Consider the following 18067-nt stretch of genomic DNA (forward strand, 5'->3'; position numbering starts at 1 on the left):
AAAGTATGTGGATGCCTGACAGTGAACCCCATTTGTGGGCCTTCCCAATTTTTTATTTATTTATTTTTTAAACAAATGTGTAGGCACATGCTTGTCTAGAATGTCTTTGTATGCTGTAGCATTAAGATTTCCCCTCACTGGAACTAAGGGGCCTAACCCGAGCTTGTTCCATAACAATGCCTCTGTGCACAAAGCGAAGTCCGTGAAGACATATACCCTGTCCACACTAGGGATTTTGTACCGATACGAAACTACTTTCGTACCGCAACACCTGTCCACACTAGCAACTATACCGGTACTGTAGCGGTATAACTGTATCGGAACGAAACCCACAAATGTATGGGTTTCGTACCGGTACAGTATCGGTACTGTAGCGCTTCGCTGTAGTGTGGACAGATGAAGCGGCTCTGTATCGATACAAATATAATGCGCATGCGCAAAGTCACACATCTCAATCGATGTCTTCGCTGAACAAAATAGTGAAGAACGGAGATTGGTTTGTTTCTTTTTCAACTGCCTCGCGCGTTTTATACGATTCGACTGAATAAATGACCACCAGAAATACAGACTGTACATTGACAACAAAAAGCACACACACATTGTTTCATCCGTACGGAAGCCGAGAGAGGCCCTTCATATAATCCTTTTTTTTTTTTTATTCACCTTGTTATCCCGAGATAACGACATAATTAATTCATGATCTTGAGAAAACAACACAACTAATTCGAGATCTCGAGAAAACAAAACCGTTATTTCGAGATCTCGAGAAAACAAAACAATTATTTCATGATCTCGAGTAAACAGCTGAGAAATGGTTCATTCAGGTGCGCCAAGAGACTTGTGATATGCTGACTTTGGTGCTATTTCTCATTCTGTATAGACGCAACTTTGGTCATTAGAATGTCTGGAATAATCGATCACCTAATAAGGCAATATTTTGATCAGGGGTTGACACAGGGAGAGATTGCATTAAGTCTTTTAATAAGGGATAATTTCAAAATTAGTCCGCGGCACCTCCGCAGAAGACTGGCCCGGCTTCGTCTCTACTGGCGGAGATACAGTGATCCAGCTGAGATCATGAAATAATTGTTTCGTTTTCTCGAGATCACGGAATAATTGTTTTGTTTTCTCAAGATCTCGAAATAACGGATGCCATATATTCTCGGAAGGAAGTTACTCGGTAACCACGGAAACATTTCGCGCACGCGCATTTCAACTACCGTGAAAGAAAACCGCAAACATTTCTCGCTAGTGTGGACAGATGCACTAAACTGTACCGGTATACTTTGTATCGATACAGTTATACCACTTTTGTACCGGTATAAGTGTGAACACAGCAATAGTTTGCCAAGGGTGGAGTGGAAGAACTAATGACCTACACAGAGCCCTGACCTTAACCCCCATTGAACCCCTTTGGAATGAATTTGAATGAGGACGTCAGTGCACAACAACACTAAGGCCAAGTTTACATTAGACCGTATCTGTCTCGTTTTCTTCGCGGATGCACTGTCCGTTTACATTAAACCGCCTGGAAACGCCGGGAAACGGGAATCCGCCAGCGTCCACGTATTCAATCTAGATCGTGTCTGATCCGGTGCTGTGTAAACATTGAGATACGCGGATACGCTGTGCTGAGCTCTAGCTGGCGTCGTCATTGGACAACGTCACTGTGACATCCACCTTCCTGATTCGCTGGCGTTGGTCATGTGACGCGACTGCTGAAAAACGGCGCGGACTTCTGCCTTGTATTACCTTTCATTAAAGAGTATAAAAGTATGAAAATACTGCAAATACTGATGCAAATACTGCCCATTGTGTAGTTATGATTGTCTTTAGGCTTGCCATCCTTCCACTTGCAAGTGGTAAGTGATGTGCGCTGGGATCACACACACAGCGGCTCAGTCCCGAATCACTGCTTGTGCACTATACTCGCGCGCTCTGTGAGCTGCGCAGGGCCGGAGTGCGCACCCTCCAGAGGGCACTCGCTGTTCAGGGCGGAGTGATTTGGAGCGCAGGATGCCTGCGGAGCCGAGCGTATCCGTGTATTGGTGTTGCTGTGTGCACGCAAATCGTGTATTGGTGTTGCTGTGTGCACACTAATCGTTTTAAAAACGTTAATCTGATGATCCGCTGATACGGTCTAATGTAAACATGGGCTAATGCTCTTGCGCCTGAATGGGCACAAACCCCCAAGCAACATTCCAAAATCTTTTGGAAAGCTTTTCCAGAAGATTGGAAGCTGTTATAGCAGCAAATTGGGGACTGAATCCATATTAATGGCATGCCTTTGGAATGAGATGTTCAACTACACATGCATACGGGTGTTTTGGTCAGGTGTCCACATAATTTTGGCCATATACTGTAGTTGTAGGCATTTACTTCACCTCCAAGATGTGTTATTAGGACAAGACTTCCCCAGTATTATAGCCAGAAGCTCTCACTTGAGAGACTGCTGCAGTGGCAGGTCGACATGTTTGGCATAGTTAGTATAGTTAGTTACTTTTTTTTGTCCAGATTGGTGTTTTAACTCATCAACCTGTGTTTATTTTCAACTAACTATGTACTTTATTTTAATTTAAATGGAAGTTCCCAGTTTTGTTAGAACACAGTACTACAGAAATATGATGCATTTTCTCAATGAACTGCTGCCAACTGCCACTGATTGAATGAATCAGTAAAGTGATTTTATTGACAGTAAAATGTAGTGAAGGTCAGCAGCCAATTGCAGAGTTGCTGGTTTAATCTCCACCAAGCTGTAAATAATGCGATAAAATGCAGCACAGAGCAGTAAACAGTTCAGTGTTCAGAATAGACTTTTTTTCCTGCAGGATAAGATTGAAAATACAGCGAGATGAAGATGGGTGCTGAAGATGAAGGCTTTATCTGAACATAGGCTTCATATCTGACAGAGGCTCTATGAATAGTTAGTGTAAAGTGGGAGCTGTCCTCATATGCAAGAGGATAATTTGCCTCGAAAGAAATCACAGTGGATCGCTGACAGTTATGTCACATGTTAATAGTTATCTCTTGGTCACTGTGTGCATATGCATAAGGATATGATAAAATTTCATCTTTGGTGGGTTGCAGTTGGTTAGCACTGCTGCCCCACAGCAAGAAGGTTCTGGGTTTGAACCTCTCAGCTGACTACGGGCCTGACTCTACAGAGTTTGCATGTCCTCCCAGTGTCTGCATGGGTTTCCTTCGGGTGCTCTGGTTTCCTCTCACAGTCCAAAGACATGCGGATTAGGTTGACTGGCTACTCTAAATTGCCTATTGAGGTATTTCACTCACGTGACCAAGTCATGTGATGCTGCCATTTTGGACGGCACGGCTCGAATCAGTTTGAATGCGAGGAAGGCGACAAACGAAAAACATAAAAGAAAAAGGAGCTGCACCTTCACTATCCAGTGATGTAGGGCATTTACAGGGCGAGCAGAGGGAGAGGTATTTGCAAAAATTGAGGTTAGCAGGCTTAGAGAACGACGTTTACCTGCTTCCACCAGGATTGTTCACTGATGTACGGAAGTACACGAAGCCCTCGTCTTTACCTGACTTCGGCCCACATGATCTGTATACCTATGTCGTTAAAAACCCATCGCCATACACAGGTATTGATCTGAAAGCGTATAAGAGTTTGGATGCCTACAAATATTTTGTGTCAGGCTGGGTAACATGCCTACATCAGTGGGTCGTCCCTGGAGCCGGTGGTCGCCATCTGATTACAGCTAAGGTTTGTTCACATTTTCATTTACTTTCGGTCCTCAGGATAAACAAAATGTTATTAAATGTCATTGAAATAACTTCTTAGTCTGTTGAGACATGGCCCGTTATAAATTTGCTGTTACCAGGCAATGACTAAGAACTGTATTATTAGGGTCGGTGTAGTTGTAGCAGTGTATTAGCAACTAGCTGTTAGCACTAGCTAATGTCAACAACATCGTAGCTGGTATGTTACTGTAGCAATATTTACTTTCAGTCATTTGGATGACTGTTAAAACCTTTCAGTCTCAAGTTTTTCCTTTACTGGATTTACTAGTTTACTGAGCTAGCGCGCTCGGCCAAGCCGGGAGCCATCGCGCGCTCTCCGGCCAAGCCGGGAGCCATCGCGCGCTCTCCGGCCAAGCCGGGAGCCATCGCGCGCTCTCCGGCCAAGCCGGGAGCCATCGCGCGCTCTCCGGCCAAGCCGGGAGCCATCGCGCGCTCTCCGGCCAAGCCGGGAGCCATCGCGCGCTCGCCGGCCAAGCCGGGAGCCATCGCGCGCTCGCCGGCCAAGCCGGGAGCCATCGCGCGCTCGCCGGCCAAGCCGGGAGCCATCGCGCGCTCGCCGGCCAAGCCGGGAGCCATCGCGCGCTCGCCGGCCAAGCCGGGAGCCATCGCGCGCTCGCCGGCCAAGCCGGGAGCCATCGCGCGCTCGCCAGCCAAGCCGGGAGCCATCGCGCGCTCGCCGGCCAAGCCGGGAGCCATCGCGCGCTCGCCGGCCAAGCCGGGAGCCATCGCGCGCTAGCTCAGTAAACTAGTAAATCCAGTAAAGGAAAAACTTGAGACTGAAAGGTTTTAACAGTCATCCAAATGACTGAACGTAAATATTGCTACAGTAACATACTAGCTACTGTTGTTGACATTAGCTAGCTTGCCGTCCAAAATGGTGGACACCGGGGCGTCACGTGACCCTGCGACGTCAGGTGAAATACCTCAATAGAGGATGTGCAGTCACGTGACCCGTCCGTGTTTACTCCGCCATATTGGACGGCTTCAGGATTGTTTACCTTGCGTGAGCGTAATGGATCCAGGGAGTAATCCCCAAGAAAATTCGGAAAATACCCCATCTACATCACGCGATAACTTGTCTAAGTTTGTTCAGCATCTTGAAGGTGACGTGAGGCAGTGTTACGTGGAAAAGTGTTCTAGGTTGTGGATTGCAGATCCGTACAACATGCCGCAATCCTTGTTCAGGGAAATTCGGAGCTGCGGTGCCGGCGATTTGCCCGATCTGGCCTACCACGACATTTACAATTTTCTTGTTAATTGTGAATCATGTTACACTGGCAAAGCCCTCAAAGCTTACAAGAGCCTGGAAGCTTATAAATATTTTGTTGTGGGATGGGTATCCCAACTATACCTCTGGAAGGTTCCAAAGAAGAATGTCTACTTGATAACCTCACGGGTAAGTGGCATTAAGACGTTTATCATAAAGAGACTATGCAGGACGTTTTATCGTAAGAATGTTTGAAATCTAAACTCCGTTCCAGATAATGACAGGGTTGTAAATATGTATGTTTTTGTCTGAAAAAAATATCACAAATCACTGCTATCTTTATCTGTGCAGAATTATTATTCAATATCAGATCAAAGGCATATATGAGCCAAAAAGATAAGACATTGTCATAGACTAGGCCAGGGTAGTAGGGCTAGGCATAGCCATTTTAAACGTTAGAGATCAAGCAGACTAACGGCCACAAACACTGTACTGTCTAGTTTCTAAGTATGCAGTTATCATTCAATCCAAAAATCAACTTAACAGATGTACTAGGAGTATTGAATTAGAAGATTACACCTACCTGATATGAAGTGTTCACTACAAATTCGGCTGGTAGAACTGGGCTTCCAGTTTTCTCTTCGCACAGCGGACACCCATTTTGCGCGTCTCTCCTCGTCTGCGGGGAATCTATAAAATGACAGGCCCTCCTTTTGGCCCTGTCTGTTGGTACAACCAAATGCTGAACAAGATATAACCATTCTCGAAAGATCTACTCCCACACACTTGATAATTAGAACGGGTTCGTCTAAGTTCTATGCGTGGCCATGCCGTCCAAGATGGCAGATAAACAAATATCACGTGACCTCGTGACGTCACGTGCACGCTTTCTATAGTTGTGAATGTGAGAGTGAATGGTCATTAGTCTCAGTGTTGTTAGGAACCAATCCCATCTCTCTGGGATTGGTTCCAGCTTTCTCTGTGACCCTGACAGATAAGCAGCATAGATAATGGATGGATAGATGGATGGAAACTCTGGTAGTTATAGTAAAATGAGATCGTTTGTATGCTCTGTCTATGTTTACCTTCTAGCAATATCCTCTAAAAGGTTCTGTGAATCAGGACAGAATGTGTAGATTCCCCTGTACAGCTAAACAGCATTAATAGATAATTATTAATAGATAACGTAGGCCTTTGCATACCAATTTTTGAGACATCATCATGTTGATGCATATATTTTTTTAATAGCACGGTCGCCTTACAGCAAGAAGGTTCTGGGTTCGAATCCAGCGGCCGGCGAGGGCCTTTCTGTGTGGAGTTTGCATGTTCTCCCCGTGTCTGCGTGGGTTTCCTCCGGGTGCTTCGGTTTCCCCCACAGTCTTAAGACATGCAGGTTAGGTTAATATGGGTCGGCCTTGGGCTGAGGTACCCTTGAGCAAGGCACCTAACTCCCAACTGCTCCCCGGGCGCTGTTAGCATGGCTGCTCACTGGTCTGGGTATGTGTGTGCACTCATTGCTCACGTGTGTGTGCATGTGTGTGTTCACTGCTTCAGATGGGTTAAATGCAGAGAGGAAATTTCACAAGTGTGTGATGAATAAAGTTGTGCTTTCCTTCCATCCATCCATCCATCCATCCATCCATCCATCCATCCATCCATCCATCCATCCATCCATCCATCCACAATCTAGTTAATGCTAGATAGTGATTGTGGGTCGTTTTCAGAGTTGGTCATTTAAAGGTCATAGGCAATGGTCGGAGGTGAAACACAGAATATCAACTTTATTGTCTAGAAGAACGACCCAAAAAGTGAATTCAAATCTTCCTAGTGTCTAGTTTGCAACCTAAAATTGAATAAAACTGTTAAAATATACTGTTTTGCCCAATTTCCGAAGGTTTGTTTACATCTCACTTACGCGCACTTTCACCGCCAGGGGACCGTCATCGTGGCGTCATTTAAGCCAAGACCGGGAGCAGCTCTGTGTTTACTTGTGAACCGAGCACACGTGTACGGACTTTGGTCGTGAGAGGTTGTGTAAAATGTCCGATAGCGATTTTGAAGTAGGAACTCTCCAAATTGAATATCGAGAGGTGAAACCATAAATGTATGAACCTATGGCCGTTGCGAAGCAATCGGTGAATGTGGCTCACTGGTTTGACTGTGCGGCCTCGGAATCGGACAGCGACTCGGCCGACTCTGATCGCGGTGACCCCGGAAATCACTCCCCTCCAGGAAACACGCAAAGCCAAAGTTCTTCCCTTACTGATGGATTTATTTTCCTTCTTTAATTAATCTTTAATCCACCATTGAACTGTTTAAAAGCAATAAGATAACACAATAACTAGATAATCCAATCACACAATCAGAGCAATAAATCAAAGAAATAAAACAAATACACAGATACCTCGCTGGCTGCATACCAACTGAGAGGGAAATGAGTCCAAAATAAATAAGGATCACACAATAAAACTTCAAACTCAGCGGTGTACCGGCATAACTGCGAGTCGGCTTCTCAAGCTCTCTCACTCAAGTGAAGTATGCAACATTAAAAGCGTCCGTGTGAAACCTGACCCACGTGACATCACTTCCAATTAACTAAGCAGCACGCAATGAGACAACCCCCCCCCCAAAAAAAAAAAAAAAAACCAAAAAAAACATGGAATTTAAACAACAGCTAAACCGGACCTCAACAAGACTCACGCCCAAACGATTTATCCTGGTAATTATGATAAATTCCTACTTTCGTCATAATACTAAATAAGAGCCCTTTTGAAGAATAATTAAACCGCCCTCCCTAGTGGATATAGGGAACGATTACTTGACAGTGCGCTGGTAGGCCACATTAGCCTGCCATCCGCGGCATTATACTATTTATAGCCTACTCTAAGCGAGGAAATATCCCTTTGTCTCATTTCCACAATGATTGTACAGGATCCCTCAGGATTCTTGACTTATCAATTGCAAGCAAAAGTAAAAATGTTTACCTCCAATCTTCTCCTTTTTGCTTGAGCATTGCTTGTCCGTTTTTTCTTTGACTGCTTGATTTTATTTCACGCGCACAATCCACTCTCTCTGCCTCGTCTCCTCTTCCGGAAAAAAACAACCCTCTGGCTTCACGCGCACAATCCACTCTCTCTGCCTCATCTCTTCTTCCGGAAAAAAACAACCCTCTGGCTTCACGCGCACAATCCACTCGCTCCTCCTCTTCTCCTTTTTCGGAAAAAGCCAACCCTCTCGCTCCGCCTCTTCTCCTTTTTCGGAAAAAGCCAATCCACTCTCTCTGCCTCTTCTCCTCTCTCGGAAAAAGGTAAAAACTTCTTCCTGAACCGGTCCCGTTGTTACAGTTCACTGCACAACAATAAGGCGTGGGGTTTTTCTTTGGAAATTCCTGAACACACGTCTGCACTCAAGCCGAGCGGTAATGTAAGTAAACGGAAGTGGACTCAACTCAAGCGGTTTGTTTGTCTTAAATGACGTCACGTGCCGAGTGGTCACGAAAATAGCCAAACAGAAATTCGCTGCGATCCATGCTAACTTATTTTATTACTTATTAACAATACTTCTTGGGACCAGAAGAAAATTACAGAGGGTTTTTTTTTAACATATAAAGTTTCAAATGTGCATAAAATTAAAACCGTTGCCTATGAGCTTTAAGTTGAAAAAGTCATTATTTACACTTGGAAATTTACAAACATTCAGAGATGGGTTATGCAAGTGCTCTGGCTGATTTTCTGGGTTCCTTCTCTCTGATTATGAAAATTACCTGTTTTTAATATTGGACTCAAAAATAAAAACCTGTTTCATAGGTTTATGAATGTATATTGCCTTGCAAAAGCATTCAAACTTCTTAAGTCATTAGATTCGTCTGGGTTACAAATTACATTTACACAGATTGATCCTGCCAGTATTTTCTAGCCTGGCAAGCCAGACTAAATGTGAATATTTAGTCTGGCCTCGCTCGTAGACATTTCCGAAGGGTGTGGGAGGAACAACCCCCTGTCTTTCAAACTGTCTTTGTGCGTATAGGCCAACGCTCTGACCAATCAGCGCAACAGTGACTGTGACGTAGTCAGAGCGACAGAAAGCAGTGGGGGAGGCCTTGAAATAAATAATTTTTCAAAATGCGTATTAATTAACAGGTTCTAGATATTAAGAAGTTTGGAGATAATGACCACAAGTTTGGAGTCTGTACCACATACTTAACATACACTTTTTTTTTTTTTCAAGTGTTTTTCAAAGGTTTGCTTAAACTGTTTGAGAGTTTTTATTTTTATTTAGTGGTGTTTGGTGAAATAATTTCCCTTAAATTTAAAATAAGGGGGCGGCACGGTGGTGTAGTGGTTAGCGCTGTCGCCTCACAGCAAGAAGGTCCTGGGTTCGAGCCCCGGGGCCGGCGAGGGCCTTTCTGTGCGGAGTTTGCATGTTCTCCCCGTGTCCGCGTGGGTTTCCTCCTGGTGCTCCGGTTTCCCCCACAGTCCAAAGACATGCAGGTTAGGTTAACTGGTGACTCTAAATTGACCGTAGGTGTGAATGTGAGTGTGAATGGTTGTCTGTGTCTATGTGTCAGCCCTGTGATGACCTGGCGACTTGTCCAGGGTGTACCCCGCCTTTCGCCCGTAGTCAGCTGGGATAGGCTCCAGCTTGCCTGCGACCCTGTAGAAGGATAAAGCGGCTAGAGATAATGTAATGTGATTTAAAATAACGGGAAAATAAGAAACAATCAAAAAGTAATGTTTCAAAGCTGTTTAATAATTCTTCGTACTGCACAAACTAGTCCCATCCTTTTGGCTACGAGCGGAGCCAGCTGGTAGATCAGACTTTTGCCATAGCCGGTCGGCAAAACAGCGAAAACATCCTTCTTGAAAAGGAATGAGCGGAGAGCCTCTTCCTGCTCATGTTTCAATGAAAACTCCAAGTCTAATTCTTCTAAAACTGATTCCAAAGCGGAGTCAAACTAGCGCTGTTCACTAGCCGTAGCCATCTTTCCTGCTGTGCTTTCTCCAGCGTCGCGCAGCCTTGTCGTCACTCCTGCAAAAGCCCGCCCAAAGAATCCAAACAAAAACCTTGCGTTGTGATTGGCGGGCACGATTTGATGCCCGGGGTGTTTTGTTGATATGGTGCGAGGCTAGACCCACTCGTAGGCAAAAATATTTTTGGCCGCTAGGCGGGTGGGTCTAGTTTACTAGGCTAAGTATTTTCTATTAGTATAAGTACAGAGGTGATTATAGGAAATCGCGCGCACTGATTGGTCAAGAAATTCTGACTTTTTCTCAGTAATCACCCGGAGTGACTCAGCAAAATGGTGGCCAATCGCTTCATCACTGAAAATGAGGAAGAATTACAAATTATGAAAGAAAATGCGGTTCCTAAAAGCACTAAAGATGCTATGAAGTTTGGTCTAAAACTACTCAAAGGTAAAGTGGAATTGTGATTTATTTTCTCTATTTCAAAACAAAGTCTCGTCTCGTCTCGTCTTCTTCCGCTTTATCTGGGACCAGGTCGCGGAGGCAGCAGTCTAAGCATGGAAGCCCAAACTTCCCTTTCCCCAGACACCTCAGCCAGCTCCTCAGGAAGAACACTGAGGCGTTCCCAGGCCAGCCGAGAGACATAGTCCCTCCAGCGTGTCCTGGGTCTTCCCCGGGGCCTCCTCCCGGGGGGACATGCCTGGAACACCTCCCCAGGGAGGCGTCCAGGAGGCATCCGAAAAAGATGCCCGAGCCACCTCAGCTGATTCCTCTCGATGTGGAGGAGCAGCGGCTCTACTCCGAGCTCCTCCCAAGTGACTGTGCTTCTCACCTTATCTCTAAGGGAGCGCCCAGCCACCCTGCGAAGGAAACTCATTTCGGCCGCTTGTATCCGCGATCTTGTTCTTTCGGTCATTACCCAAAGCTCATGACCATAGGTGAGAGTCGGAACGTAGATCAACCGGTAAATTGAGAGCTTCGCCTTTTGGCTCAGCTCCTTCTTCACCATGACGGACCGGTAAAGCGACCGCATCACTGCAGAGGCTGCACCGATCCGCCTGTCGATCTCACGCTCTATCCTTCCCTCACTCGTGAACAAGATCCCAAGATACTTAAACTCCTCCACTTGAGGCAGGACTTCTCCACCAACCTGGAGAGGGCAAGCCACCCTTTTCCGGTTGAGAACCACGGCCTCGGACTTGGAAGTGCTGATTCTCATCCCAGCTGCTTCACACTCGACTGCAAACCGCCCCAGTGCATGTTGAAGGTCCTGGTTTGAAGAAGCCAACAGGACAACATCATCCGCAAAAAGCAGAGATGAAATCCTGTGGTTCCCAAACAGGATTCCTTCCGGCCCCTGGTTGCGCCTAGAAATTCTGTCCATAAAAATTATGAACAGAACCGGTGACAAAGGGCAGCCCTGCCGGAGTCCAACATGCACTGGGAACAGGTCTGACTTACTGCCGGCAATGCGAACCAGACTCCTGCTCCGTTCGTACAGGGACCGGACAGCCCTTAGCAAAGAGCCCCGAACCCCATACTCCTGAAGCACCCCCCACAGAATACCACGGGGGACACGGTCGAATGCCTTCCCCAGATCCACAAAGCACATGTGGACTGGTTGGGCAAACTCCCATGAACCCTCGAGCACCCTATGAAGGGTATAGAGCTGGTCCAGTGTTCCGCGACCAGGACGAAAACCGCATTGTTCCTCCTGGATCCAAGGTTCGACTATTGGTCGAAACAAAGTATTTTATCTAAGTCGGCATAGATAAGTGACACAAGTCTGTGCCGCACTGTTATTACATTTCCATGTCACTTTGAAGTTTGAAATAAATTATTTTTTTAATAAATAATCACCTGTGTATTTATACTAAAACAATTATCCGCCTCAGGCTCGGTGAATATCAGTGAATGATATTTACTTCCCCTTTGGCGAATAATTGTTAATTACAAGCCAATGTGGTCTTAAATTTCTTTGATTATTAAAAAAAAAAACCTGAAAATGAAGAATCTAAAACATGAAACATTTTGTTTTTGTTAAACACTTTTTTGTTTACCACATAATTCCATATGTTATTTCATAGTTTCGATGTCTTCAGTATTGCTCTACAATGTAGAAAATAGTCAAAATACAGAAGAACCTATGAGTGAGTAGGTGTGTCCAAATTTTTGACTGGTACTGTATATATTTATAATTTGTTATTCAGTCAAATTGGATACATTCCAGGGGGGATGAATACTTTTGCAAGGTACTTTTATTTACTGCCAGAAACATTTCAGCATGACATATTGTGATTAGGTCAAACTGTCAGATAGTGAGGCTGGACTTAATATTGCTCCTTTCTCAAGCTAGTATCATGCAGGAAAAGAGCTAAAACATATCAGTATAAAACATTCCCTTTGAGGTATCTAATATAAAGTCTGTACCTTTCCCCACAGCCCTGACAGAATGTGATCCTCCATTGTACCATGTGGACTTGGCTTCTGTTGAAACCAACATAGTGCGTTTCTGTTTGCGAGTTCCTGGGCTGAGCCCGACCCGTTTCTGTGAGTTGATGGCAGAGGTGAGTGAGGAGGAGATTGACGCTCTGGACCAGGGTGTACGTGTGCTTATGTTCCCTCATGTCGGGGGTACAGTGAGAGCTGTGTGGCACCTTGGCATCAGCGAGGAGGACACTCAGCTAGCAATAAAGAAAGCCCAGTTTGTGGCCCAACGGTTTAGGTTAAAATCAGCAAGAGACAGATGAAAACACGGGAAGAATCTTTAGTCATCATCATCATCTACTTCATTAAAAAAAGTGCTGAGAGTTATTCTGACACAAATTAGCAAACATTTTTTATTACACACCAGCACGTTAAACTCTATTTACATCAATTACATTTTACTAGTATAATATTAATTTATAGTTTGATTTACTGTCAAACGATAAATTTGATCCGTCTTTTCTAAAGCCTATAAATCCTTCAGTCTAATTTAGAAATGCAGGAATTTATGTGGATTTTAATTCATGTGGAATTTTACATATTGTCTCATTGGCCTATTTAAATACGCAATAGTTGAAGCATAAAACCATGTAACTTATTGTTTTGTTGCCAGATAGCATTTCAACACTAGATTTTAACCTGTTAAAGACATCTGAGAAAGGAATAACATAATTTGAGACTTCCTGTAACACCTATAATATAATATCCATTATTTTATTTTTACACAGTGTTGGTTTTAACATAACAGCAACATATGGTTATTACTGTAAGCTTCAAATAAAATATTAGACCATGTTTTATATATACAGTAGGGTCCAAAATTCAGAGCACTCTCTATTTTGCATCATTTTCTAATTTAATACAATAATTTTAATTATAAATTATATTACTGACTCCAGCTTGAGTGAAAAGTAGAACATGAGTTTCAGAGTTTCTTAATATTTGGTACATCCCCTTTTTATCCCCCGAAGGCCCGAAGGGGGATTATGTCATGGCGAAGTCCCTCTGTCTGTCCGTCCCGGAAAAGGTTCTCACCTTCTGAAATCAACTCCTCTCACAATTTTTGGAAGAATTTCACAAAACTTGGCAAAAGTCTTTGTTATAGGACAGCAATTGCAATTTCATTTGCAATATATTGTAGTGGGCGATATTGTGCTCTCAGAGCACTCTTGTTACTTTAATGGCATTGTGCATTTGAGCTGGCACGGACTCCACAAGTTTGTGCAAAACCCTCTGATCCATTTCAGATCAAATCCATCATATGATGGATGAAATTTGGAGTGTCATCTGAACACATGCTTTAGGCATGAGGAAAATCTGATCTTTTGTACAAAGCAGTTAACATGGTCAGTATCACAAATTTGCTTACATTTAAATAAGGACCTAGAAATAGTGCAGAATATTGACTATGAAATATTCAAGATATTAAGCATTTCCTTTTTGTTTTAAATATTTAAAAATTCTAAAACCTTTGTTTATTTGAAATTTTAAATGGGGGCAAAAAAAAAGTCCCAGTTTTTCAGTGTGGTCTCACATTTTTGGATCTCACTGTATATGGGGGTTTCTTCAATTAGGAGCATTTTTGCCCTTGTGAACTTGTAGGGAAACCCCCCCAGAACAAACCTTGACCATTAATGAACAAATTCCATTTCCACCACATTTAAATATATGACTATTATATAAAAATGGATGTCACCCCATAATAACGTACACCTATTTTCATAAGTTTTGCCAGCTGATACCTTTTTACAATAATTACACATTTGCAAATGAGATTAATTAAATGGCAAGTACCAAACACCTTAACGTACTTTCACCATAATCTGAAATGTAATGTTGGCTTGGGAAGATACTGTTTTTAAATAAATTATATTATTACGTTAAGTAGCGTATGATCTCACAAACTGTGAAGTATTTAATGTATGGTTAGAACTTTTTGAATATTAAACAAAATGTGTGCAATGATGGAAATGACATTGTGTTGTGAAAATTACAATGAACATGAATGTAAAGAAAATCTTAAATTGGAAACAATATAAATATTTATTTGCAACATTTTTGTTGAACTGCCATGAGATAAAATGATACTTTTACAATCCAAAATACTGGCAAGCCAAAATGTACACAGTGCCCTCCGATATCCAAACCTGTGGGGCGAGCTGAAGATGAGAGAGTGCACAAGAGAGGGCCGAGGACCCTGGATGATGTGGAGAGATTGTGTAAAGAGGAATGGTCTCAGATGCCCTGCTCTATATCTCCAACCTTATAAAATGTTATAGGAGAAACTTGGTACTGTTTTACTGGCAAAGGGAGATTGGACACAGGATTAAATGCAGGGGTGCCAAGAATAGTGGCACGTGTGTTTTTGTTGAAAATAATTTATTGATGAGGGATTTATTTCACTTTGAATACATTTTTCAATTAAAGGTTGGATTTTTTTGTGAGATGAAGCTACTTCACTAAAAGGTGGATTTTTTCTAACCCTTTTTACTAATCTTTACAAGGGGGGCCAATAATTGTGAAGTGCACTGTATAAGTAATAAATGACACATCAAAATTGCATCAAATAATTCTGAAAATGTGATATATACAGGTGCTGGTCATATAATTAGAATATCATGAAAAAGTTTATTTATTTCAGTAATTCCATTCAAGAAGTGAAACTTGTATGTTATATTCATTCATTACACACAGACTGATATATTTCAAATGTTTATTTCTTTTAATTTTGATGATTATAACTGACAACTAATGAAAATCCCAAATTCAGCATCTCAGAAAATTAGAATATTACTTAAGCCCAATACAAAAAAAGGATTTTTAGAAATGTTGGCCAACTGAAAAGTATGAACATGAAAAGTATGAGCATGTACAGCACTCAATACTTAGTTAGGGCTCCTTTTGCCTGAATTACTGCAGCAATGCGGCGTGTCATGGAGTCGATCAGTCTGTGGCACTGCTCAGGTGTTATGAGAGCCCAGGTTGCTCTGATAGTGGCCTTCAGCTCTTCTGCATTGTTGGGTCTGGTGTATCGCATCTTCCTCTTCACAATACCCCATAGATTTTCTATGGGGTTAAGGTCAGGCGAGTTTGCTGGCCAATTAAGAACAGGGTTACCATGGTCCTTAAATCAGGTACTGGTAGCTTTGGCACTGTGTGCAGGTGCCAAGTCCTGTTGGAAAATGAAATCTGCATCTCCATAAAGTTGGTCAGCAGCAGGAAGCATGAAGTGCTCTAAAACTTCCTGGTAGACGGCTGCGTTGACCTTGAACCTCAGAAAACACAGTGGACCAACACCAGCAGATGACATGGCACCCCAAACCATCACTGACTGTGGAAACTTTACACTGGACCTCAAGCAACGTGGATTCTGTGCCTCTCCTCTCTTCCTCCAGACTCTGGGACCTTGATTTCCAAAGGAAATGCAAAATTTACTTTCATCAGAGAACATAACTTTGGACCACTCAGCAGCAGTCCAGTCCTTTTTGTCTTTAGCCCAGGCGAGACGCTTCTGACGCGGTCTCTTGTTCAAGAGTGGCTTGACACAAGGAATGCGACAGCTGAAACCCATGTCTTGCATACGTCTGTGCGTGGTGGTTCTTGAAGCACTGACTCCAGCTGCAGTCCACTCGTTGTGAATCTCCCCCACATTTTTGAATGGGTTTTGTTTCACAATCCTCTCCAGGGTGCGGTTATCCCTATTGCTTGTCCACTTTTTTCTACCACATCTTTTCCTTCCCTTCGCCTCTCTATTAATGTGCTTGGACACAGAGCTCTGTGAACAGCCAGCCTCTTTAGCAATGACCTTTTGTGTCTTGCCCTCCTTGTGCCAAGGTGTCAATGGTCGTCTTTTGGACAACTGTCAAGTCCGCAGTCTTCCCCATGATTGTGTCGCCTACAGAACTAGACTGAGACCATTTAAAGGCCTTTGTAGGGGTTTTGAGTTAATTAGCTGATTAGAGTGCAGCACCAGGTGTCTTCAATATTGAACCTTTTCACAATATTCTAATTTTCTGAGATACTGAATTTGGGGTTTTCATTAGTTGTCAGTTATAATCATCAAAATTAAAATAAACACTTGAAATATATCAGTCTGTGTGTAATGAATGAATATAACATACACGGTTCACTTTTTGAATGGAATTACTGAAATAAATCAACTTTTTCATGATATTCTAATTATATGACCAGCACCTGTATTTTGAAAATTGTAATTGGTCTCATAGATGACCATGAATTACTGCATAGAACTTTAACACCACCTAGTGGAAATGTACCTTGTACTTTCAGTGCATAAGTGTGCATAATGAGTGTGTTTATGTTTGCACGTGTGTGCCAGGCTTCGAGAAGAAGACGACTCCAGTGTGGCCCATTAGTTATTGTGTAGCTGTGTGTGTGTTTTAATTAATATATCGACATAGTATTATACGTATCTATTTTTAAAATATCCATATTACTTGTACCCTGTCAGCATGGATGTCATTTCCACCACAAGTGGAATTGAAATTACACAAGAAATTACACTTCTACAGTCTTTTGTGAAAAACTGCAAGGTATCTTGACATGTTTGCTATTATTTGATAGCTAGCGTATAACGCACAAAAAATACACTCATTTAACTTAACTTTATCCTCTTACAAACTTCCATGAAGGTACAGCATGTTTGTAAATGACATACAGTAAAAATATTGTTTGTTCAAGCAATGTTTACATTGGCTTTTCTTTAATAGTTGTACATACAGATTGTACATCTCCATGTCAGATACGTGTTCTGTTGTCACTGTCCATTTCTATAGCAACCACCAAAAAAAAAAAAAGTCTACTGTCAATATTGGAAAAAAATATTGACAAAAAAGATAAAATAAAATGTATCAAAAATATTGATTAAAAATAATATTGAAAACTGTCACACAAATGTTTGTGATTGCGTATTACTTTATTCAGGTACATTAAAGTTATCAGATAAATCATATTTAACCTTAATTTTCATTGTTGAAATTTAGAAGTCTGGGTGTAGGGCAAAATAGTGATATTGAAGCCATAAGAGAGAAAAAAGTCATAATGGACAGATGGTAAGAAGTTTTTAAGATGGTTTTATTGTTAATGTAACAAAGAAAGGGAATTGTCCAAGATGATATGCATTTTTTTTAAATATGACCAAAGGACATGAAATTGCTTGTAGTCTAAGAACTACCCATATATACATATAAAGCAATATAAACGATGTCTGTAAATCACTAGTGGTAATAAGATTGTCCTGTAGCACACATAATGAGGCATTTTTCTTTTGGGAATAATGAGTCTGTCACCGAAGTATGCATATTAAGTACATGTAACATGTGTCCCATAAACAGTCACACACTCATTCTGGAGATGGATTGTCTTAATGACCAGAGGGATATTGCATTTGCTGTGCTGTATCTCGAACCACAGCCCTGAGCCACACACTAGCTACACCGTTTGAGAGCGCCTGCATTAACTCTGATACTTGTAAAGCTCCTCTTAATGAAATTTTATGTACAAAATGTCCATAAGTAGTATTGCACTGTCTCTCTCTAATTGAATACACCTTGGATGCGTGCATGAGATTTAATTAACTTTGATGGTTAGAGCAGTAGTTGCCTATGGCAGCAATGTTCCA

The 18067-nt window shown here is 42.4% G+C and overlaps 1 protein-coding gene across 1 annotated transcript in view; it reads left to right on the forward strand.

Annotated features, from left to right (window-relative positions):
• The window catches only part of tha1 (threonine aldolase 1), a 43541-nt gene extending 28539 nt beyond the window's left edge, over nt 1–15002 (forward strand). Inside the window, exon 7 of the mRNA XM_060939012.1 lies at nt 12382–15002. Coding sequence (XP_060794995.1) covers nt 12382–12689 — 308 coding nt within the window. The 3' untranslated portion in view covers nt 12690–15002. The remainder of the gene's footprint in view (nt 1–12381) is intronic.
• The last annotated feature ends 3065 nt before the right edge of the window (nt 15003–18067 follow it).

The sequence above is a fragment of the Neoarius graeffei genome, chromosome 14 (assembly GCF_027579695.1).
Source record: "Neoarius graeffei isolate fNeoGra1 chromosome 14, fNeoGra1.pri, whole genome shotgun sequence".
Lineage (NCBI taxonomy): Eukaryota > Metazoa > Chordata > Actinopteri > Siluriformes > Ariidae > Neoarius > Neoarius graeffei.